At 34.2% G+C, this 24555-nt stretch overlaps 1 protein-coding gene and 2 long non-coding RNA genes across 3 annotated transcripts in view; all 3 read right to left on the bottom strand.

The window, feature by feature from the left end:
* The window catches only part of LOC127853018 (adhesion G-protein coupled receptor D1-like), a 155525-nt gene extending 150195 nt beyond the window's left edge, over positions 1–5330 (bottom strand). Inside the window, exons 1-10 of the mRNA XM_052387135.1 lie at positions 5237–5330; positions 4807–4909; positions 4114–4264; positions 3505–3574; positions 2834–2900; positions 1744–1829; positions 1354–1480; positions 1077–1118; positions 361–447; positions 14–65 (exon numbers count right to left, since the gene is read on the bottom strand). Coding sequence (XP_052243095.1) covers positions 54–65; positions 361–447; positions 1077–1118; positions 1354–1480; positions 1744–1829; positions 2834–2900; positions 3505–3574; positions 4114–4264; positions 4807–4908 — 744 coding nt within the window. The 5' untranslated portion in view covers position 4909; positions 5237–5330 and the 3' untranslated portion in view covers positions 14–53. The remainder of the gene's footprint in view (positions 1–13; positions 66–360; positions 448–1076; positions 1119–1353; positions 1481–1743; positions 1830–2833; positions 2901–3504; positions 3575–4113; positions 4265–4806; positions 4910–5236) is intronic.
* Positions 5331–5546: 216 nt separating this feature from the next.
* On the bottom strand, positions 5547–6135 carry LOC127852774 (uncharacterized). Its single transcript, XR_008036260.1, has 3 exons — positions 6024–6135; positions 5816–5865; positions 5547–5684 (listed from the first exon to the last, which is right to left on the bottom strand). It is a non-coding gene; the product is annotated as an uncharacterized LOC127852774 (long non-coding RNA).
* Positions 6136–6225: 90 nt separating this feature from the next.
* LOC127853631 (uncharacterized) lies at positions 6226–9087 on the bottom strand. Its single transcript, XR_008036703.1, has 5 exons — positions 7234–9087; positions 7020–7091; positions 6784–6889; positions 6509–6631; positions 6226–6302 (listed from the first exon to the last, which is right to left on the bottom strand). It is a non-coding gene; the product is annotated as an uncharacterized LOC127853631 (long non-coding RNA).
* Between the last annotated feature and the right edge of the window lie 15468 nt (positions 9088–24555).

Raw genomic sequence — 24555 nt, 5'->3', positions numbered from 1 at the left:
GTACTTTGACCTCGTAGTGACTTTCTTTTCTACGTGGATACTCTGACACTGTGTTAAGAAGATTTCTAAAATTAAAAAAGATAACCAATCGTACATATGTTGTATACTATAATTTTAACTAAATATTATATCTATATGTGTGCGTTACTTTGCAACTCGACAGAGTGATACAATTTTGTTTCAAGTATATCATTCACTGCTTATTTTACAAAAACAAAATAAGTGCATAAAAACGTTCACCAGGGATATTCATTTACAAACTTATGTCAACCTAGCGCCGAAATATCAGTTAAAACGTAAAATGAATGGACTAGGGTTAGTTGAATGTATTGGTTAACGTAATAAACATGATGCTCGCACCTGCGTAGACCCCATCTCTGTGTCTCCGGTACGAACGTCGGTAGATGTGAACCATGGTAACTTCCTCTGGCGGAGAGCGTCGCGTACCTTTCAATGAGACAGTGGGTTTATTAAATATGAAATACTTATCTGGTTTCGTTGAAATGTGCATCTCCGTATTTGAGTTTAAAGTGACGTGTTTACAGTTTAGCAAAACGACAAAGAATGACATATGTATATATATATATATATATATATATATATATATATATATATATATATATGTATATATGTATATAAACAATCATATGTTATTCTTTAACAGGCGAAGAATCAATTTCCGAAAAAATGTTTATACAAAACTCGGGTTTTATTTTAATAATCATTTATGTAAATCAGTTAAATAATAATGCGTTTGAAACGCTTTTCGTTAATTATTTGGAACATACGCATGCAATTCTAGCCAAACATTTGAAATATCGTCATAATCTCCGAAGCCTGCGTGGTGAAATTGTAGGGCGTTATATTTTGCGTCTGAACATCACTGGTTCAAATCACGGGGCATGTAACATTTGCCTGTTTTTGCCCTTCTTTAATAATGATTTTTTTTAACTATGCAAAATACAATGTATTTGTTTGTTAACCCACTAAATGACCATCAAAAACATCGACTTCTATGAAGATCCAATTTAGGCGTTCATGTTCCCAATAGCATTACATTATTTATAAATACTAACTTTTCTGTCAAACACGCATTGTACCAGAAATATCAGGAATCCCTGTAACATAAAAAAAGAATTTCTTTGTAAGTTTCCATTTCCTATAAGCACTGCACATGCGACACTATGAGAATAAGGTGAAACTCTGACATGTCTTGTTAATTATTCGCGTGTGTTTGTAATAAATGTCCAGATAGATTAAACTCTTAGCTATCAAAGTAGTTGCTTTTATCTTTTGATCGTATTGTTGTGCAATACCATCAACTGCAAGCGATATTAAACGTTGAATTGTTACCTGCAGGCTGTTGAAGATGGCGAACAAGTACTGAAAGACGAGCGTGTCCTTGTTGACTGCAAAAATACCGAACACCCAGGTGAGGCCCATCACGGGAAGTAGAATACACACACTCCGCACACCGGTCCTGTTATGAAACAGGTGTACACATGAGCTTTAATACGTGAAGCTCATGTATGTGAAAGGGTATTACGAGACTGTGAGTCAAAGCTTCGTGCCATTAAATAAAAACCACGCATTAATTCGTTCTGCAGCAAAGCTGTTTAACTAAAATCATCTTGTTTTGCTGTATACAATCAAATAGACTAGTATGGCCGTTGATGCGTTAAACTAGTTACTGTTCACATATTCTTTGATATCGAGAACACGTTCAAAAACTTTTAATCTTACTTGACTTTCTCAGCGTCTGTTTTCTTTGACATAGCGGCAACTCCGAACAATTGTTTCAACACGAGCACCAGGATAATGAGGTTTGTCTGATATAAAAAAAATAAAGCACCAGACAGCGGTCAAATTGTACTTATACAAAAAGAAAGTAGATTTCAACAATACCTGCACTTGATACATACATTTATACTATAATCCTAACAATAGTAGCGATACATTATCATTACACTCTATTTATAAAAGGATATGTATCAAATACACAATATAAACATAAAAAAGATGGCAATAAGATCTTTCTTAATGAAATGGTATTGTATAACATGTTTTACGCAATTTATGTCTTGTCTACAAAAACAGTTTAATCAATCGAACATGTAAGACGGATGCGCCCGTAATTAAAGTGTTCAATACATGTTTGGTCATATAAAAATATTGACGGTGATAACTCCTTTAATTGCATGCTAAACAAAGGTATGCTTCAAGCAGAGAGATTTTATATGCATGGCTTTAGTCTTCAGACGTAAGATATGTCACGTCAACATTCGTATCACTTTTGCCAATTAACACGAGAAACTTTAAAAGTAAATATTTTATTTGTGAGTTTTCTTTGCTGCTAGACATTTGGATAAGAAATTTGCACTCCTATCGAACAAAACACATTCCGATCAAATTACTCAGAACCGATTTTTTATATATGATCTACGACCTTGCTATAGACATAGAACGTGATGCAAAACGTCGCCTTCAAATTTATGACGAACACAGATATGCTTCGGAACGAACGACACAGAATTCAAAGTGTGTCCATCCCCTTAAAAAATGGAATCTGGTACTTGCGCACGTCACTACGCCTTTAAACGTCAATTATAAACGCAATCTTTTTCGGGATATTTGTATATTAGCTTTTGAAATTGAATAACTCCGGCTAAAATGTTAGGCCAACCGGGCGCCAGTCTGAAAGCATAAACGCCAATATGCCAAGCAGGGAGCCCACGCACCAGTACCGTTCCTATTTAACGAACCCTTAACAATTGAAGAAGATATATAAACAACCTAGTGTTTGCTAATCTACATCACAGGAAACTAATCTTACCACGACAATGGCAAGGACCGGTCCTGCAAACGCCCAAAACAGACCTGACTCCACTGACAACCAGCAGCTGCAGTACGAGATATACAATATTGGGTCAAAAGAGCTTAACTGGTATTGTTAACAGCTTGGCAAAATGACATTAAAATGTCACAGAATCTGAAAAGTTGTATGCGTTATAATAAATAAGATCAATAGCATATTGAGTTAAAATTAGAAACATATGTTCCATAAAAATAATCATTTATCAAAATCGGTAAATTTAGAAACAATTCGTAAAGTGTATCATCGATAATTTGGAAATTACATATATTTTTAATATAGCGTTTAAAAAGTGATTTTAATATAAAAAGCACGTTTTTGCATGTGTTTTTACACAAAGGGTCCATCTTCGAATTCCGGTAATAGCAAACGTTTTAAGAATCTTATATTGCTTGCCTTTATAATTGTTTTATAATTGTGTATTAGAACATTTCATAGTAAAACATATAATAGCAATACGCAAAAATACGAAAATCAAGTCCCTTATTACTCTAAATTCTCTAGCTAACATACAAACTTTACAATAATACTAGTTAGTGTATACTATTTTTTTTTTATGTCAAGTGTCCACATACATTCATGTGTATGGTAATAAATTATATCATTGGTTTTATATTAAAAAGATAGCTCACAATCTGTCATTGCCGTAACCATCCAACTGTGTCGCGACCATGGACACACCAACAATTATTGCAGGAAAACCTAAACAAATCATGGCATGATTTTATGGCGTAAATTTTTGCTTTAAAAATAGAACCTTTGATCTAGATTCATAATATTCTTATTTAGTCATTGCATGTATTATATATAAATCATCTGTGGATGTTTGGATCCACACATTAAAGAAACTCTAACGGGATGAATTCGAAACTTTGTGTGAATGTGAGACAAACTTAAATTTTAGTTGTGTCCTGTTCTTATGCTGTATATATATATTACTAAAATAGGACATTTTTGAAGTATATAAAATACGAAAGCCTTAAATAAACATATATAATTTGTGTGATCATGTACACATCTACTTTTTTTATATTAACTGTATACACTACTTTACTTTAAAAGCTATTCAAGTCGAAAAATTGATCATGTTGAACTTCTTTCTAATTAATAATTGCTTATGTCGATGATATGTTTATTAATAACCTTCTTTCAAATGTTATACCTATCTGAAAGGTATTACATACTTGACAGAAACAACCATCATCATAAAAGCTTACAACGCATTAACCCCTGCTACCAACCATATGCTCCTGCAAAAAAGTAGGGGACATTATCCCTCTTGGTTAGCGGGCTTAGCACCATCAACGCAATAACGCCTCCCTCTGCCAACATCAGGAAGAATGCCACGAGATACACGTAGTGAAGCAACACGGCGGTGAATGTACAAGCGCCCTTAAAAGCAGATACGCACATTATCATGTTTTGCACGCTGTTAGGGCACACGATTGTTTTAAAAAACGCTAAGTAGCTTCAAATAAATATTAGACTTGTTGGTATAATTTCTTTCGAAAACAGTTTCTACAATATAAACAATTTTTCACCTTACAATCACCGTTTCAGAAAGGTTTATTTTGTTGTTGTTTTAACAAGTATTCTATATTTATAAATATGCAACAGAAGATTGGCTCAACATTATCATTTCACTGCCGTTCACATGTATCTTTACAATACAATCGGTTGTGTGCATTTTCTTCCTATGAGGAACGCTAGATACGCAACAAACAGAGCTGCACACAGTTTTAACAGCAAGGTAGATCGGTTTTACTGCACTATCCCTGATTGCAATAACACATTTTAGCAGTTAATATTTCAAAATGGTTACATATTGTATTATACAATAAGTTCATGTTTCATTATTACATTATTATATCGCTATACATTGATATTGTTACAACACTACTATAAAGAGATGCCGCGACTCTGTTATAAAATACCGTTGTTTGTGTGCGCTTAATTCCTATGAGGAACGCTAGATATGCAACGAACAGAGCTGCACACAGGTTTAACAGCAAGGTTGCTCGGTTTGACTTTACCATCCTTGAATCAAAGAGTAACGAACAAAATTGTTAGACCAATACACTGAACCTAACATAAAAATATTTAGAGAAAATGTGTTATTATATGTATTAAAAAATATATTTGAGATCACATACTAGATGGTTTGTATGGTGGGTGCAAAGAATATATTTATGTTGCTTAACCTTAGTCAATGAAGGTTCGTTTACCTCAGAACGTGTTAGAATTAATGTATAATGCATAATTAATCTTGCACGAAAGGATTCCTATCAATAAAGAACAATAACGCGACTTAATACTTCGGACGTATAACGTAAACACTGAACGCGGCATAATATTTGTGTTTACCTCCAACAGTATACGTAAATTACTGACGATGTTACAAGACCTGCAAGGGACAGACAACATCCAACCACTGTTATAGCACTGAGAGTCTGATGATGGATCTGAAATAAAACATTAAAACAAATTCAAATGCAAAGCAAAGTATATTTCCATAACCTTAAAGTTTTCGCTTGCCTTCGTGTGTTATGTTAACGGATTGCTAAAACTTCTCAATTGGTACATGGTACAAACCAAACGTTCAACATTAATATGTTTACTCGTAATCTCGTAGCTCTAAAGACAATCAGATTTCTTTGCAGGACACTTGTATAAGTGTACCTTTTCTACTGTAACGCCTGGACTCATCAGGACAGCAAAGTTGGTGAGATGATTGCATGAGCATGTTACAAGTCCTGTCTGGTGGTTATATTCTACCAGTTTGCATCCTTCGCTAGACCAGAAGCCTTCACCACTGAATTCAGATATAAACCTTTTATGGTGAATACAATGGCTTATGTTTAAAGAAAGCGAAGTAGTGTAATTTGCACCGTGTATTAAACTAACGATAGAATATATGGTTTAAAATTTACGTTTACGAGTTACCTTGAATTACCCTTTTCCCAGAAGCTGCAAGACGGTTTTGCTAAGTCTGTCTGTGGAAACAAATAGCACATAAAAGGATTTACTTGTTAAAGAAATGTGAATAGAATATACTGCCAGTTTAAACAGTCATTAAATATACGTTTAAACATTTCAAAACGGTACGAAGTTTGAAGTGTGTTAGAGAAGATTTAATTTTACATTAACTTACATTAAATAATTCGAATACTAATGTGACGTTCTGTGCATCAGAAGCCGTTATGGAATCGTGCACGCTGAACGCAAGAACCGGGGCATTGATTTCCATATGCCTGTAACATAGCTATATCGATAGTTATGTACACCACGTAGAGTTTGATATATAGCACGTCGATCAATGACAAAACGAACAATATAAACAATCTGTTTACCTACCTCGAGCATTTAGTTTTTGACGACATTATCGACGACATATTCCTGAAGAGGGAACCACTAAACGTCAGTCCACCACCTGAAAATAACAGGTATTAGCTGTATTGTATTTATTACCGTTAATTGTAATCTGAAGTGAACAAGAGGAAGTCCATATATGAACTATCTTAGGACAATGTGAAATGATTGTGTTATATTTACTTTCATCTCTATCTCAGCTTAATGCTCGTAATACATACATTTTAGTTTTTGTTAATTTGTCGTAAGGTTTACAAAACAAGTTACTTCCACGGCATGCAACTTCAACAGAATCATGTCGCGTCATAGCCCAATCTGGAACATTTCCGTTTTTCCCACCATTTGGAAACTTTATCTTTGAGCATTGCGCCACAGAGCCTATTTCAAGAACTGAAAAAAACACATTTAATTTATGTATAACGCGTGTTTTTTTAAACATTCGAGTGCAATGTTTGTAATACATAACGTTTTTAAAAGAAACGGTTTACTCAAAAAGGACCATTTGCGTTAATATATTAGTGATTTTTCTTCTTTCAACTTACAAATATTATCTTTCCGAACGGTCATATTTTGTTTCGATACAGCACTGTTGTTAACAACTTTGGATATAAACTCATCTAGTACGTTGATCACTGTGGCAGCCCCGCCCTAAAGCATTAATATAGTGGCGAAATCTATGAAATAATATTAACTATGCTAAACATACTTTTCACTTCATAGTATAAAATAATACACTCAACATCTTTCTACATTTATATGTAACACAACATGTATAAACCTTGTCCAATAGGGCGCCCCATGAATGTGTTGTTCTATCGCTAATTAGATTGTCCACGACATCGACGAAGGACTGCAAACATATTACTATAATTAAAAAGTAGCTATAAATTATCAGAACAAATAAGATACTATCTAAAAGCAAGATTTGATTTACACGAAATCAACACGCACGTTTATTTCAAAAGTATATAGTTTCAAAGTATCTAACATACATCTGTCACATTTTCAATGGAAGAGTTATGTGCTTCAAAACGGTCAGTAATAAGTTTCATAATTTCTGTCGCAGTTTCAATGTCACCAACATGAAGTGTCGTCTTTTCAGAAGTGTTGTTGTTTTCAAAGCTGATTTCTTTCCTTAAATCATCGATTGTTTCTTTCATGTCTGCACTCACATTGTTTTTAACCTGCAAATATAGTGTAACGTACGTTGCACAAACTCTTAGACGGTCGTATTGCTTTGTTGCCTAAAGATGATGATAGGATTATCAAAAATAAATTACAACTGAGCAAACATCTGTATGCATTCATATTTCAGGTGGGTTTGATATGCTCTAATAACCCAAATGACGAGATGTGAGCATACCTTGAGAAGTTATATTATTTATGGTACATGTTCTCAGATTATGGTTTACCGTTATTCATGAAAGACTTTAACATTAATTTACAGATTGATGTCAACAATCCAATAAAATTACTGCTGCCCAACTGGTTATCCTATATGTATTATGTTACGATTAATATGAGTGATGCGTGTGTCGGGGCAAATGTTCGTTTGTCTCGTACGAAAACAGTAAATCTTCCCTAATAGATTATGTATGCATGCCTGTAGAAAATATGGACAATGTTATGCATTGCGAAATTATTGATGATGATTGTATAATTTTTCCTTATCACAGACCGGTACTGTTGAAATTACTTATACCGATGTATGAAAGCATGACCCATTTATATTTGTTCCGATGATAAAATGAAAAACGCTGACTGGACAGGGAAAAACAGCCAATACCATTCTTCTGAAGAAGACGATAGTGCTCTACGAGAACTTTTCAAGAATTCCAAGCACTAGGTATATCCGGAATCGACGATTCGTATCATACTCTTACTAGTTCTCTTCACTCTGCCTTCAAGTTTTTACCCGTGCCCGAAAATTTCCAGTTTCTTAAGCCTTTATGGAAAACAGACTTGAAACTTGCACATACGTGCTCACACGAAATGCGTCGCGAATGGTGTAGACAAGGCTGTCCGCGTAACTCAAGCAATTAACAAACCCGACAATACAAGCATGCAAAAGCTAACTTCCGGTGACTCTACCGGTGGCACTAATGCCAGTTCAATGTGCAACTTGACCAGGATCTAAACAAAGAGGCTAAAATGTATGGCAAAACATTCTGGAAAAGATCGAATGCGACGTATAAAAGTGCTGGCATTAAATTCAATAACAAGATTTACAGGGGCGCACACGAGCTTACCGAGCAATGGGGTAACTATTTAAAGATGCTATACATGAAATTATTCACGTTTCTAAATTGGTTCTATTTATAGTTTTCGGTATTTATCGTATTTTTTCGTTTTACGATTTGTTTTAGCGGAAAATTAGCTCGTGCATTGCAAGGTTTTGTGGCAGCAAAGAAAGGTCGTTTGCCCGCCCACTCACCCCTTACCTGGTTAAATTTGCTATATCATTTGTATGATATATGTGCATATTTTGTTTTGGTTTCATTAATTTTTATTTGCAGAATTTACGTCTGTTAAATATTTAAGAGAAGTGTGTACACACTGTTGTTGTTTATATAGTAAATTGAGTTTGTTTCAGATTTTCATATTAGATGCAGTCAAGGGTATTATTTTTATTGATATTTTAATATTACTTACATGTTGACTCCTTTGCTGTAACATTATTTAGTGTATTTTTTGTAACCAAGATGGCCTTTCAATTTTGGGTTTCCGTTTGCTTCAAACAGTCAATCATCAGTATTCCGTTCAATGAGCAAATACGCCCTGGGTCATGATGAAGTCCGCTTAATCAATATTCTATTGAATTTGTATTTTACTGCCAATAACATGCCTTATACACTGAATATTATGCCAATAACATGCCTTATACCTTTCTGTTGTCTTGTTGTTCGTTTTTGTTTTTTGAAGCAATTTAGATTAGTGAATAATTGATTTACTCACTATGAAATTGTGAGTAAACCCGTCAGATAAACCTACATTTGATAACGAATGGTAACAACGCGTCAACAATTGGGTGAGGATTGTGAGGTCGACGATCGAACCCAACAGCTCTGTAACTGTTCTACCGGAACGCTGCTATCAAAGCCTGTACAACCGGTATAGACGCCGGATGTGACACCATATGCTACGAACATTTGCTTCTTGCGGTAGTTATCCTTTCGCACATCATAGCAACAATATAAGTTGCGAAAGTGTATGTCCCCGATTAAATGAAAAAGGTTGTGATAATAACACTTTATACGGGCGGATAAAAGCGTTAAGACCAAACAAACAGCCATCAAGCTACATCATTTACTTCCACGTTGTTGAAGCTCTATAAAACGATAATTCTGCAACGCTGAAAGAACCAACTGACATCGCGGCTTAAAGAGCAGCAGGGAGGTTTCCAGGACAAACTCGGCTTCTTAATAGCGTCATTTGTAATGCGTGTTATACGTCTGCTTCCTGGACTACCGCCAAGCCTTTTACCGGGTCTTGCACGAAGGCCTGATTTTCAAGTTGACTGAGGCCGGCATTGACGCAACAATGCTCCTTAATATAGTAGAATTTCACCGGGATATCACAAGTTGAGTATGGTATACAAGTCTTATGTCGGAAGCCTTCAAAATTAAACAGGGGACCAGGCAGTGAAGAAAATCATCACCGATCCTTTATCTGACTTTTATCAACCACCTTATTAAAGAACTGACGGAGAGTGGGTTTGTATTATGCATGTTTAGTCTGAGCATTTGTGCACCGACCGATGAGGATGATATGATTCTAATATCGTTATCCCGCCAATGGCTGCAATACCTATTTGCGACAAGTTCTCCAAGCATCGGCGATTCGAGTATAACTCCGACAAGTGTAGCGTTATCGCCTTTAATGACAGTGTGCGATCTTGTTGTGAAAGAAAGTGGTATATGGGAACGAAACAACTAAGTGAAGTCAAGGTGTAGAACCACCTAGGTCTTATATGCGACGAGTAATTTTCTACAGCAGAAACAATGAAAGACGCTAGCAACAAACTGCGAGGAACGTGCTTAAACATACTGACGAGTGGGTTACATCCAGGAGGTTTAAATCCACTTACACTTAAAACGTTATACCAATCAGTAGTTATACCTACAGCTCTTTACGGATAAGAATTTCGGAATATATGCACGCAAACGAAAATTAAACGACTTGTAGTAGCCCACAGGGTTTGCGTGAAACACAAACATTGAAACTGCCTACCAGCACTAAAGTTTCACTCGCAGTGTTAGATGTTGAATCGCTCGAAACCGGTGTTGACGCAAAAAAAAACTTACATTTTTGGACAGTAATGCAGTCTTTTCTGTAGATACTTGACCAAGCACGTGTTTATGAATAGACTGACGCAATTTCTTTACAATTATTATAAATGCCAAGGATTACCGTAATTAATCTAAGTTTTCGGACACTTTAAAATAATTATTTTTGTTCGTGTCCGAAAATTAAGATGCGAAAAATATTCAAAAAGTACGAGTGTCCGAAAATTTAGAGACATGTATGTTATGGTTGTGTGCCAATTATAATAATGAAATAAAACCAATTAATAAATGTGCAATTATTGTTTTGTGTTGTACTCTCCTTTCTCTGCTTTAAATAAAATACAATTTCACTTATTTGCAATCTCTTACCTGAAATGGTATATAAACCGTTGTAAAAAAAACAACCATACTGCTTCCTGAATACGATAGCATTTTAAATGCTGTTGGGTGAAACTATTGTTTATTACAGGTATACATGGTAATTTACATGGTAATCTACCCAATCACGCAATTGTAATGGTCCTTGCCCTCAGGGCATTCTATGCCAGGTTTTATGACCTTAATCCGGTTGTTAAACTCCATGATCGATAAGTGAAAACAGGGCAAAAATCTAGTAAACTAGTTTTGAAAAATATACTGTCCGAAAAATTGGAGTCATAAATTATGAACGAAAACCCGTATGTCCAAAAATATAGAGCCACGAAAAAATATTATTTTGGAAAAAAAGGGGTATCCGAGTAAGGACGGTAATCCAAGATATATCTAGGTCTTCCATAAGTGTAATCTAAATAAGTATTTAAATATGTAGTTGAGCAGTGAGAACTTTGTGTAAAAAATGCAGTGGAAGAGCATTCCCCGGAGATACGTGACAAATCCGTCCAGAGAAGATAGGTACTCGGGAATATGCACTCAAAGACCAGGTTTGTCCGAGATAATACCAAAGGACGGTAACAAAATGTGCCTTATGGAATCTAAAAATCCCATTCAGAGTTAATGCCCATATTTGAAATCAGTGAATAGAGCTGTATGGCGTTTGTTATAAAGATTATATGCGGAACAGTGTCACAAGTGCTCGAGATGGTGTGACAATATTGTTGAACACGTACTTTTTTCTGCCGTATAATAATCCCCACATAGCACGCATGATTGCAACCCTCATTCAAACTTTCTTGGTGGACGTCTATTAACAATGGTGCAGTTTACCGCTTGAACAACAAGCAGACGTATTCGTGGTGTGTCAAACGTTTCTCAACGCAGGGGCGTAAAATTGTATAATGCCAAAACGTTACATCGTGGGTTACGTTTAAAATGTAACAAACTTGCTCGGAAAGAAGAATTTCATTTTCGTACCTAGCATGACAGATTGTTTTCGCATATGTTTCGATTTGATATGAGAATACACATGGATGTGCGTTGAACGTATTCACTCACACCCTTATATCCTGGTGCACTATTTTATAAATGTTTTAAATTTATACCACATGCATACCACATGCATGTTTTCTGTTTCGTTGACTTCTATGGGATTTATGTTCCTTAACAATATCAATTTTATTTAAATTTATTTAATTACATGACTTAAAAAAATAGTTCAAACATATGTGTTTATAAGTTAAACTCTGTTTGTACTGTCAATGTTTACTGTGTTGATCACTTACGAATGATAACATATTTTACTATGTATACATATTATGCTGATGCGTTTTGTTAACTATTGTAAACTTTTGTCTGCGTATTTGTTCAGGTTTTAATCTATTAGGAGAAAATATAGATATATATTTATATTTCTTATAGTATATACCGGTAAACTTGAACACTTGTTGCTGTCATATGGTATTTCAACAAACATGGTGTTCCACATAAACACGAACAACACGATTAAAAGTCAACTTAAATAAATAGCGCTTTAGTTCTTACCTTGTTTAGTATCGCATGTATAGCCTGCTTTGTGCAGTTGTATGTAGGGTTTTCATAATGACCACTTGCATTGCAAGTCCGTGTTTTCATACCTATTTAAAAATAAGTTTCATCTATAAAAAAACATTTATATTTATTTGTCCAATATGGCTAATCATATTTTCGCGTTTATTTACAGCGTAATAAAAAAATATATAATATTTGCCGTGATCGAGTTCATTGATTAACACTTATTGATATTTACAAAACACTATGTACTATGCGTCCGTTGATGTGGTAAATTTTGTTGACATAGGTAGCGAATCGGCATTCAGATCAATGATTTTGGATCAAATACCGAAACCGATTAAATATTTAATAGTTTAAACCTGTTTTCCAATGTATTGAACATAACACATAAAGAATAATGTATGTACATAAAGATCGATATCAATGACAGCTACCATACAGAAACGGATATGACATATGTCAATAAAATGGATTTGAAACATGGTATATTTTTAATTGTTCTTTTGTTACTTGTATTTTACATTTAAAAAAATATTCAAAATAAGACACCAATATAATAAATATTTCGGTGAAAAATAAACCACATGAAAAAAAAATACATTTTGACTCGAACTTTGAAAATCGAAATATGACGACCATTTTACCACTAGGTATTTTTTCAATTTAGTTCGCATTTAGGAAGAAAAAACTGCTGTGATGGATATCAAATATAAATGTTTGTATGTTATACCCTATACGAAGTACGACATTAAAAACACTCGAACAATGGCAGAGGATATCAATGATGAATTTAACAACCGTAAACATATGCATTTAAGATACACAGGCTGTTATATTATAAACGAATGAACATTAATAATACACATTCTTGATCCAAATGTCAAGCGAATCTGTCTTTTTGTCATAATATACATAGATTCTGCTACTGAAAAAAGATTTCGTATTTTTTCCACGTTTGCTAATGAGGATTATGGAGATAATAATGATGATTGCAACGAAGATGATTATTATTCAAATAAAGTTAGTTACCGATGTATCCGTCTGTGCAGTTTTTCTCTTTTACCTCCCCTGCATCAGCTGTTGCCCATTCAATACCATTAAAATCCGTGTCGGGCAGGCATTGGACAGGAGACGGACTGGTCTCACGGTTAGCATTATTTTGATCATCTAAACAATCATATCTGATTTACTATTACAATTATGTTAGCGGTAGATATTGGTAAGCCGCAAAAATCGTACAGATAACTTGAATAAAGTATTGTATTATTGGACACTATAACCATCTGTTTCATTTTCGGAATGCATGTCTCTGTATGCATGGACGCTATTAAGTTACTCTTTTGAAATAACATTAAGGAGTACGTTTATCATTTCTTTATCATTTCTTCTTTCAACGTACAAATGTTATCTTTCCGAACGGTCATTTTTTTGTTTCGATACAGTTCTGTTGTTAACAGCTTTGGATATAAACTCATCAAGTACATTGATCACTGCGGCAGCTCCGTCCTGTGAAATTAATAAAGTGGTAAAATCTATTGAATATAAACTATGTCAGACTTATTTTCACTTCATTATGTTGAATAATACCCTAATAATCTTTCTACATTTATCTTTGAAAAATAGAAATTGTATAGGCCTTTCCAATAGGGCGACCCATGCATTTGTTGTCCTATCGCTAATTAAACTATCCACGACGTTGATGAAAGATTGCAAATATATAATTATTATTTACAAGTAACTATACATAGACGTCATAGCAAATAAGATAGTATCTTGAACAATTTATAACAATCAACACGCACGTTTATTTCGAAACAATATTATTTCAAAGTGTGTCACCTATATCTGTCACATTTTCAATCGCAGAGGTATGTGCTTCAAAACGGTCAGTAATAGGTTTAATTTATTGATGTTTTGGTAGAATGTCTTCACCCTATCTGATGTTGACACGGGCAAACAGTGCTATCAATTGTGATTTTGTATCTTTTAAAACATTGGATGCTTACACACATATAATCCACCAGTGATAACCCTTTAATCCCTCGATAAAGTGTTAAATTTTTTATTAAATATTGTGACATATAAACTTTCACTGTGAAAATATAGTTAATTGATTGAAACAATTTGCTGCAGTATCATGTGATACGATTAATAAAAGAGCATGTTGACGGTCTTAGGAAGGGACCTTTGGAGATGTGTATAAACATGTAGTTTAGAGTACTTGCTAAACAATTGCGCCGTTAAACCAGTTTAGATTAAACTAGATATGAAGATCAAAGTCTCAAACATGAAAGAAAGACTATAGAAACCTAAGTTCGCGCTTTAACGGATGCATTGATTCCAAGTGAAATACATTTCCAAAAATGTAAAATGCACTTAAGAAGCATGACATTCGTATTTACAGTTATTATTTTTCTTCTGCAAACAAGAATATATTTTTGATAAATTGTTTCCATAAGCAATCTGTCATAGTTTCAAATTAATCTTAAAAGGTCGCCGTGGCGTAGTCGATATGGTGTCCGCCTAGCGATCGGGAGGTCACGGGTTCGATTCCCACTGTGGGAGCGTTCTTTAGATCTCCCCATAGATTCCATAGAAACGGACTCGAGAGCGTTTCATATAAGCCTTAGGCTTGTTATGCAATCGAAGTCAAATCTGCATGACAATGGTCATTTTAATCAAATTTGATAAAATATAGGTAGTGATTTGTGGCTTTATATGGACATGTATAGTCTTTCCGACGAGTTTGTTTGGATAGTTCTAAATAATATATACGCTCAACAAAATCATAGCTATAACCTAAAAGATAAGTAAGTCAAAATCGCATTTTGTACCATAGTTAAATTAATCATTACTTAAGAATACTAGTTTGTATTTTGCGTGTCATGGAACAATTCAAACTCTTAAAGTATGCGCTCTATGAACACATATTATACGGTTGGTACAGTTTTCAGTCAATCGAATGACCAACAAATCAAATTCCGTTTATCGCCAACCATGGTCCGAGACATACAGATTGTCGCAGTAAGCTTCTTATGTAAGTAAACTAATTGCTCAGAGAGATCGCTTATTTAGTGACTGATGAACTACTTTTGATCAAAATAAGCGTTGGTTAGAAATATGAATCACGACTTACCAGTTGAAGTAGATATCGACGTAGTCTTTGCCGTAATAATCGGAGTTGACACAGGGGAATCTAAACAGTTTTTACAGAATGAAAAAAAAGATAATCGGCGTTTCAAGAATATAATTAAACATTAGCAACATGCACGAAAATATGTGTTTTTTACTCCTGGCTAATTACGAATATGACTCAAAACTGTGAATAAAAAGCACCTCTCAACAAATTGTGTTATTATATATTATTATTACCGAATTACCCCAATACCACTCATTTCCGTGTAAGAGGTTTATGAGCAAAACAGAATAAATATAGCGAAGTCAAAGTGTAACATAACATTATATTGTAATTGTTAATAAAATGTGGCACTTGGGACAACCGCATTTCAACGTGTGTTTGTGTCTGTTTTAAATAGGACTTTAAAATTTGCGTGAAATACAACGCTTAAAATCGTGTTTCCTCGTATGATATTTAACGAATGACTAATACTACGTATTATCGTATATTTGTTAACATTACTACCAAACCAAGGATGAACTTTATGGATTTTTTGGAGAGCATCAGTTCAACAAACTTGTACCATCGAGATATGAATTATCACAACAACTTTTTTTCAGTCCTCATAAAATTCAGTTTTTAATATTGCTTACCAGTCGAGGTTGACGTAGATGTTGTTGTCGTGGTTGGAGAATCTGTGATCGGCTCTGGCGACACTATTCAGAGAAAATGATAAAGTCAATGTTTGGTTTTGCTTATGTTCAAAGTTATTTGAAGTATTATAGTCCTTCAGTACGGTTGCACATTTTTCCCCGTATAAACATTTTTTTAAACAAAATTCAACGTTCGCCATAGTTCCCATTTGTATATGAAAGTATATTATGCCACCCACATCTGTTCTTCTCGCATATGTAAGGCAAGCTTCTTTTGCAGTCATCGTCTCTGATATAAGTTTGATAGTCCAGAGCTACGCAGTCCTCAGCAATGGAAGTAGACCTTGCGCCATTGGGTTCACCAGGGGCCCAATGCCTAACAAGGACAAGAAAGTAATTGTATGATTTCTTTGAAATTAACATGACGCCATTGATTGACTTATATGATATAGACACGCTGCTCTCAGATAGCGTAAAAAGGAGTATATATGATCGGTGTTTTTTATATCAAGACATATCAGACGAGTCTGAGATGGTGTAGGAAATGGCAGAGCTTAAATATGCACGTCACTGTTTATAGATTGTTTTTAAGTGATTTGTTTAACAATGACGTTTCCTTATCATTGAATGTATCTGTTAAAATAATGTTAAATCTGTTTGATGCATATGTTGCCTCGATTCTAAATTATGGAAGCGAGGTATGGGGGTTTACTAAAGCCGAAAATTTTGAGCGTGTCCAACGCAAATTCTGTAAATGGCTTTTAAGTGTTAAAGCTTCTACTAATTCAAATGCTTTGTATGCCAAAGTAGGGAGATACCCGATGTATATATGTCGATATTTGCGAGTAGTTAAATATTTCTTAAAATTGTTCAACGAAAATTCTTCTAACTGTATTTTAAGTAATATTATTCGTAAACAATTTAAAGAAACATGTGATAATCCTCACTCCAAGTCATGGACATCAAACGTTCGGAAACCCTTGCAAGAGTCAGGTTTTAATGACGTATGGTTATATCCAGAATCGGGTTAATGTTAACAGCTTTATTATAATGTTCCGCAATAGATTAAAAGATTTGTTTATTTCAAAATGGCGAATTGATGTAAATGACTCTCCATCACTATATTTGTACAAAGAATTGAAACCCATATTTGAAAGATCTATTTATTTAGACAAAATTGAAAATTCGAAATTTAGAAACATAATCGCAAAATTGAGATTATCTTCCCATGTTCTATTTATAGAAACTTTTAGGCACCAAAATATTCAAAGAAATGAAAGAACATGTACATTTTGTTCAATGAATGAAATTGAAGATGAGTACCATTTTGTTCTTATATGTCCTTTATATGATAATTTTAGAAATACATGTATACCTGTTTTTTACAAAAGAAGACCAAGTATGTTTAAATTTGTACAATTGTTGAATGAGACTAGAAAATCTGTATTGATACGTCTAGCTAATTTTTGTATAAAAGCATTTAAACTTAGAGCCGAAAATTTATAGTCTTATGAGAGAATAGTTTTTTCCCCAAAATTTTGATTTTGTAAATAATTTATAACTGCATAATGTCTATATTTTATTTTTCTCAATCACTAACGGATCATAATCATTTACTTAACTTTGTTAAACAATTAAGAGCCTTCTTTTTCTCTTTCATATTGCATTCTCACAAAAATCATCTATGTGTAAAAATGCATAAACATTTGTTGTTAGTTTGACGCATGTGTATGTATATGTATTTATGATTGATTTATTGTTTTTGACGATGAGCTGTATATGCTTAAGTCGCAAATAAACTATCTATCTGTTCTTATTAATTCAAATTCTATTTCACGTATGTTCATAGTGAGTACTTTTGTTTGTTTCCTCGTCAAAACTTTTGAAATCATATCTCATTCTTCAATGTTTTATAAACCGCTGACCCAGATTGATGTTGTTATTTTTACTTGTTTAATGACATTTTTGTCGAAACTAGTTTCAAGTAGGCGTGACTTAAAGGGATCTTTTCACGCTTTGGTAAATTGACAAAATTGAAAAAAGTTGTTTCAGATTCGCAAATTTTCGTTATAGTTATGATATTTGTGAGGAAACAGTAATACTGAACATTTACCATGGTCTAATATAGCCATTATATGCATCTTTTGACGATTTTAAAACCTAAAAATTATAAAGCGTTGCAACGCGAAACGATTGAATAATTTGGAGAGTTCTGTTTTTGTCGTTAAATTTTGTGAAACTACGAAGATTGCTTATATAACGTATAAAATACATCATGAATATGTAAACGGCGGAATAGCTCAGTAGGCTAAAGCGTTTTTACTTCAGGACTCTGGCAGGACTACAGGGGTCACTGGTTCGAAACCTAGTCCGGGCAATGTTCTTTTCCTTTTTTTAATTTTATTCTTGATTTTTTACTGGAGCTTTTACGATCCAATGTTTACATTTATCGATATAAAGCATTTAATGAATAAGTTAAAAAAATGCCAAAATATGTGAAAAGGCCCCTTTAAGAATGATGTTACATTGTAAAGAATCATGTAAAAGTAAATACACATTTTCTAAAACATTATTATAGAAATAGGCGGAGTTAATTAGGATTATCGGTGATATAATAACATACAAACATACATGGGATCAGCGTCTCCAATATAAGTGTGCACTAATTGCATAATAACAATGATTGTCAGGCGTTCCTTATACTCACGGAAGTCCCCGGATGTGCGATGTTCCATCTATCCATGTCCAGGAGGATCGTATTTCTTCGTCCAAGTTTTCTTTCCGTAGCTCTAAACCAACCCACCATTTCAATAAACGCTGACTTGTGATTTTGCTTTTAAGAGGTTTCTGCAAGGCATCCTTGAAAAAAAAAAAAAATAAGTAACACATATTAAAAATCAACAAATAAAAATATTTACGAATTGAGTAAGATTGTAGACTTAACATTAAAGGTAAAAGTATTTACCGTTGAGCGGTCACATATTCTTTAACAATAAGTTAAAGAATATTCAACACATTGTGACTTACACACACTCTCATAAGTGTTAAATATGGCCTGTAGGTGAATTCTGAATAAAATGTTAACAGATCGACAACAGCCGGACTAGCAAACAACACAACATTTACTCACAAATTCGGATGCGTCTCTGATGACAAGAAGATATGCACCTAGCGTCTTGCATTCTTTGCGCGCTTCCATCCAAGACCGGAAGTTGGTTGTGTTGAAGCGCAGACATGAGCGGTGGACGCGTTCCCAGGGCGGGTCACATTGGATATCCTCCTCCGATGAGGCTGGTAATCAGACAAACACAATCGGAACGTGATGGCTATCTCAAAAATACCTTTATAAAGTTCAGAGCCATTAGATCATAAAGTTAATGTCATGCAAATCTCAAAATAATAACATAAACAATTAATACGGCTTCGGAAAAATCGCATAACAGGAAAATACCAGTCGACATTTTAGAATAATTTCAATCGCGGTCGTTCTTCAAAAGAATGGATTGTTTCAATGACAAGTTTAGCGACTGCATTTTGAAAATTTATTTCTCGATTTATTGGCGTCGCTCTAGAGTGCGGCGACTAGTATGCAATGCATATTTTTCGCTTATGGGAGGAGAAGTTATTTTACGGATCAATGTATATATTTTTGTTTTAAGAATATCTTGCATAGTGGTGTTTTTTTGTGTAAATTAGTGTTAATAAGTACTGCATTTGTGCCTATTACATTTATTACAAAATTTATTGCCAATAATGCAAAGCTAATTGTTTTAATTAATTACTGATCCACAACTGATCACAGGGGAAAGATCACAAGGACTGGGCAAATACGTGAAACTTTCTCGTTTTGTATAAAAACAAAACATAATCAAAATATATTTATTTTGTGGTTTTTCTAATTTGCTTATTTAGTGGAGAATCAATGTAGTATGATATTTGACGACCTATCGCGCAAGCAAGTTTATTGGAAGGCGTAGTTGTACAAAAACGAACAATGTATTTGTTTATTAATAGACATATAATAACGATCGCTATACACAACTTAACCAAATAGCAGTACATAAATGATGTCAGCCAGAATAGCTCAGTTGGGAGAGCGTTAGACTGAAGTTGTTTACGCAACAATCATCTAAAGGCTCCAGTTCAATCCCGGATTCCGGCACGAACGGAACAGTTCGGCGGCTGACAAATTTTTTTCAGTCTGGTAAATAAATATAATAAAGCTTTTTTTATGTAGACATTTTAAAATCCATTTTACTACAATTGGACATTTTTTATTAGAATTAATGGATGCCGCGTGGTGACAAAGTTAATTAAAAGGTCTTACATCACTTAAATATCTTTAAAAAAAAAACACGTGTTTTTATATTAACAAATAAATGCAAACAACACATCTATTATCCATGTATTTTTATGGTTGTCTATCATAGGCCCTAAGTACTATCCCTACCACATAAAGAGCGCGAGGCGCGACACGTATTATTGATTGTAACAATGAGTCGCGATAAAGGAAGCAGCCGCTTATCAAGGAGGAGCTGTGTCCCAGCAACCCGTTTCTCTAGAGTCAAGCACTCGAAGAACCACATATAGAGCGCGAAACGCGACACGTATTACTATCCAGGTGGTATGGGCCCTTTAGCATTATCCGACCATTACGTCCATAGTTATCTTCCTTACAATTTGAGAAATTTTGAAATCGTTGTTCGAAGTCCAAAATTTTCATCCGATTATTCCCAAACTTGCACAGGTTTTTTTATCAATGAGGAACCAACCCAAACTCTATTTGAGCAATATCGGACCATAAGTCAAGAAATTATGTCTCTTTGAATTTAAAAATAAAAGTGAATAACTGCTTGGTTAGGTGATTATGTCAACATTTTTCATCAGATTATTTCCAAACTTAATGTGTCTTCCTATCAATGAGCATTTTTACCTCATTTAAAATGAGAAAAATCGGGACAATAAGTCCAGAATTGTTTTTTCTAATAAATTTGACAAAATAAACAATTTCCTCTTGTTTAAAAGATTTCACAACTTTCGTCTGAATCTTTCTAAACTTGTTAAGTGTTTTTATATCAGTATTACTCGAACCCTATTGAAAATGATGAATATCGGAGCAATAAATCTATTATGATATTTAACTGAATTTCAAAGTATTGTGCAATGCAGCTTCTTTATGCAATTTACAGTTTTCATTCATTTTTTTTTTCAAACTTTTACAGTGTTTTCATATCAATGAGTACTCAACCCCTATCGTAATTGAGCAACGTTATAATAAGTTCAGAATCATCTCCCCTTGAAGTTGAGAAAAATATGAAATTACGCTAACAAGATGAAGCAGATTTTTTAAAACCTACACAGGTCTGTTCCATAAATGAAAACTGCACACGGATGCCAGTAAAAAAAGGGAAACCAATGTAAATAAAATGAACTATGAAATATTTTGGGGTTACAACACAAAATCATAGATAATGGTTATTTTGGGGTTATAACACAACATCATAAATAATGGTTATTTGGGGGTTATAACACAAAATTATAGGTAATGGTTTTACCAGTATCTTTTTCTATTTTGTTTAAAATAATCGGCCAATATATTAATATTTACAGTAGAAAAAAATCGTTCCACGTAACTTCATTGAGTGCCTTTTACACTGAAATTCCCGACGCCCTTTGATGCTTTGCATCAATACTTATCTTGTAACATATGGAATAAATCTTAAAGATTAATTTTCAGGTTGATACCAATGGATACTGTGGAACCATATGATTTTTCAAACGTTCGTTTATATATCGTGCATGTCATGCCCAAGTTCATTCCACACCACTTTGAAAGCAATACTATAATTGTCTCTATTAAAGATCATATGAAGGTGGATTCTAAACTAGTTTCAGACGTGATACGAGTTTAATGGTTTGCCGCGGTTATGTTTCATTCAAACGTCAATAGAATTTCAAACATAAGATTCTATAACAATCGATATTTACACCATTATAATTGTTTTCCGTATCTGAGCTTGTAAAAAGCAACTCCTATTGCAGTTCGTAGTGTTGCATATCTTTTTGACGAAAATTGCTCTTCTCGCAAATTTGGCAAAATCGACATGCATTTTATATCATTCTACGTTTTCATGACATTTACGAACAATATTTGTAGCGATATAAATCCTGAATGCATAGTGGCAATCATCTGTTTATGCTGATATGATTCCTGATGTAGAGCGTTTACTACGAGCCACGCTCTGGGAAATCGGGGCTAAATGCATGTGCTTAAAGTGTTGTCTCATATCAGCCTGTGAAGTCCGCACATGCTAATCAGAAACGAACTGTTCCGGTTGTTCTTTTCAAGGAAGTCTTTTTTAAACGAAAGCCCTGTCTAGGCGGAAAGTGTCGTCCTTGATTAGCATGTGCAGACTGAACGGGCTAATATGTGACGACACTTTACGCACATGCGTTCAACCACATCTTTTCATAGATAGACTCAATTAACATTATCAACGTGCATTGCATGCTCATACGGAATTTTACGCCGTACCATATATTCATGCAAGAAAAGGCTTTTGGAGGATGAAAGCATTTTTTCAGTTGCTAGAAGTACATGATCACGGTTTGACGTAAATGTATTTTCTCTCCTTAACACGTGCTGTAGTTAACATATATTTTACAACAAAAAATAATAACACCTTGTTCATTTTAGACATTTGTTCTTGTTGGCATCTGATCTTTGCATTGAACTCACTTTCCACCTACGTATGCATTATATAGATGTGAATCCGCGGTACAATATGCACCGTATAGGTCGATGTCTATAGCTGTTCTCAGAAGCATTGGGTATCGTAAGGCATTATTGCAGAAGGCTGTCACTCGTGTATATGGATGCAAGGATGTTTATAGTATTGTTGACCTAACTACACTTACTGTCGTAATCCACCTCTGCAACAACTGGAAATGAAAGTGATTATACATACAACGTTAAACGTGATGACGCCATGACTGGTAATACGATTGGCAACACAGTGCGACCATTGTATCAGACTATGAGCATGCCGAATGGTAGGAACCAATCAGCGTTTGCCTTACAAAAAGTTGTCACGTGACGCGTTTCAGCATCAACGATGCTCCGTTTCCTAGAATAACTGACATAGGTTATGGCGGACGCTTGCACGAATAAGCGCGGATCTAAGTGCCTTTATTTGTTTGTTGTGACGATCATTTTATTTAATGAACACTTTCTGGCACCGTTAAACGATTTGAGATTGCTGGCAAACAACACGTCAGTATCCAACTTGTCAATTATGTCAAATCAGTAATTATATATTCAAATGGTGCTGTGATTGAGTACAACAACATCTCGATACACATGCTGAAAATACAACCCTTGTGTACCCAGAGTGGAAAGATGTAAAATCATTATTATGCGTGTGATATTAGTTTCCGTGGATTGACCGATCAACGAATTATACATAAACACATCGGAAAATAAAAATGATCTTACATTATCCAAAGCCTAGTTAATGTATGCAACTACTATGCGTCACCTTTATCCAAACCACTTTTTAACCATGTACTTTGATGTAGACCAATATAACTTAAAGTCGCATAAATATTCAAAATCAACCAATATTTCGCAAATTATTTCTTAAAGTAAAGTTAACACATAAACATCAGTGTTCCATTTTCAACGCTAGATGTGGTATGGAAACATAGATTTAACGAGAAACAAAATGCTCGTTTGTATTTGTTTGTGCCGGAAGAACGACGTATTCATAAGAACTACGTCGTGCTTCCGACGTAGACCGAAACTAATCTCGCGTTCGCTCGGAAATGTTCGTATATCGTCGCGGGAAATTCACATGGAATATATTGTCACACAAAAAAAACGAACATTTTGTATAGCGTTTTATGTTACCAGACCCCATCTAGCGTTGAAATTTTGGCACGATTTTTTATTTGTAAACTTTATTTTACGGAATATTGTACGAAATATTCGTTGATTTTGAGTGTTTTAAAGTGCACAACTACACACGTTTTGAGACAGAATGTGTACTGAAAAAGGCGACGATTAATGAGAAAGGGTATTGATAAGATAACTTGCAATCCAGGGCCGATATCAACCAACCAATAGTAAAACTTGAGTCTAAGATTAAAAAATATTTCCTGAACTTGTTCATATTCTAAACTCTCTTGATTGGTGCATCTAATTTGACCTTTGACACCTCGAAATACATTATTTTTTTATGTAACGTAGTGTGCTTGGCACATATGTGTCGTTTATATAGAAACTATGAATATATCTTGGACTTGGGTCTAAGTCTATTGTTTATACTTAAG

The sequence above is a fragment of the Dreissena polymorpha genome, chromosome 12 (assembly GCF_020536995.1).
Source record: "Dreissena polymorpha isolate Duluth1 chromosome 12, UMN_Dpol_1.0, whole genome shotgun sequence".
NCBI lineage: Eukaryota > Metazoa > Mollusca > Bivalvia > Myida > Dreissenidae > Dreissena > Dreissena polymorpha.
Note: the sequence above shows the minus strand (reverse complement) of the source record. Positions and strands in the feature narration are given on the sequence as shown.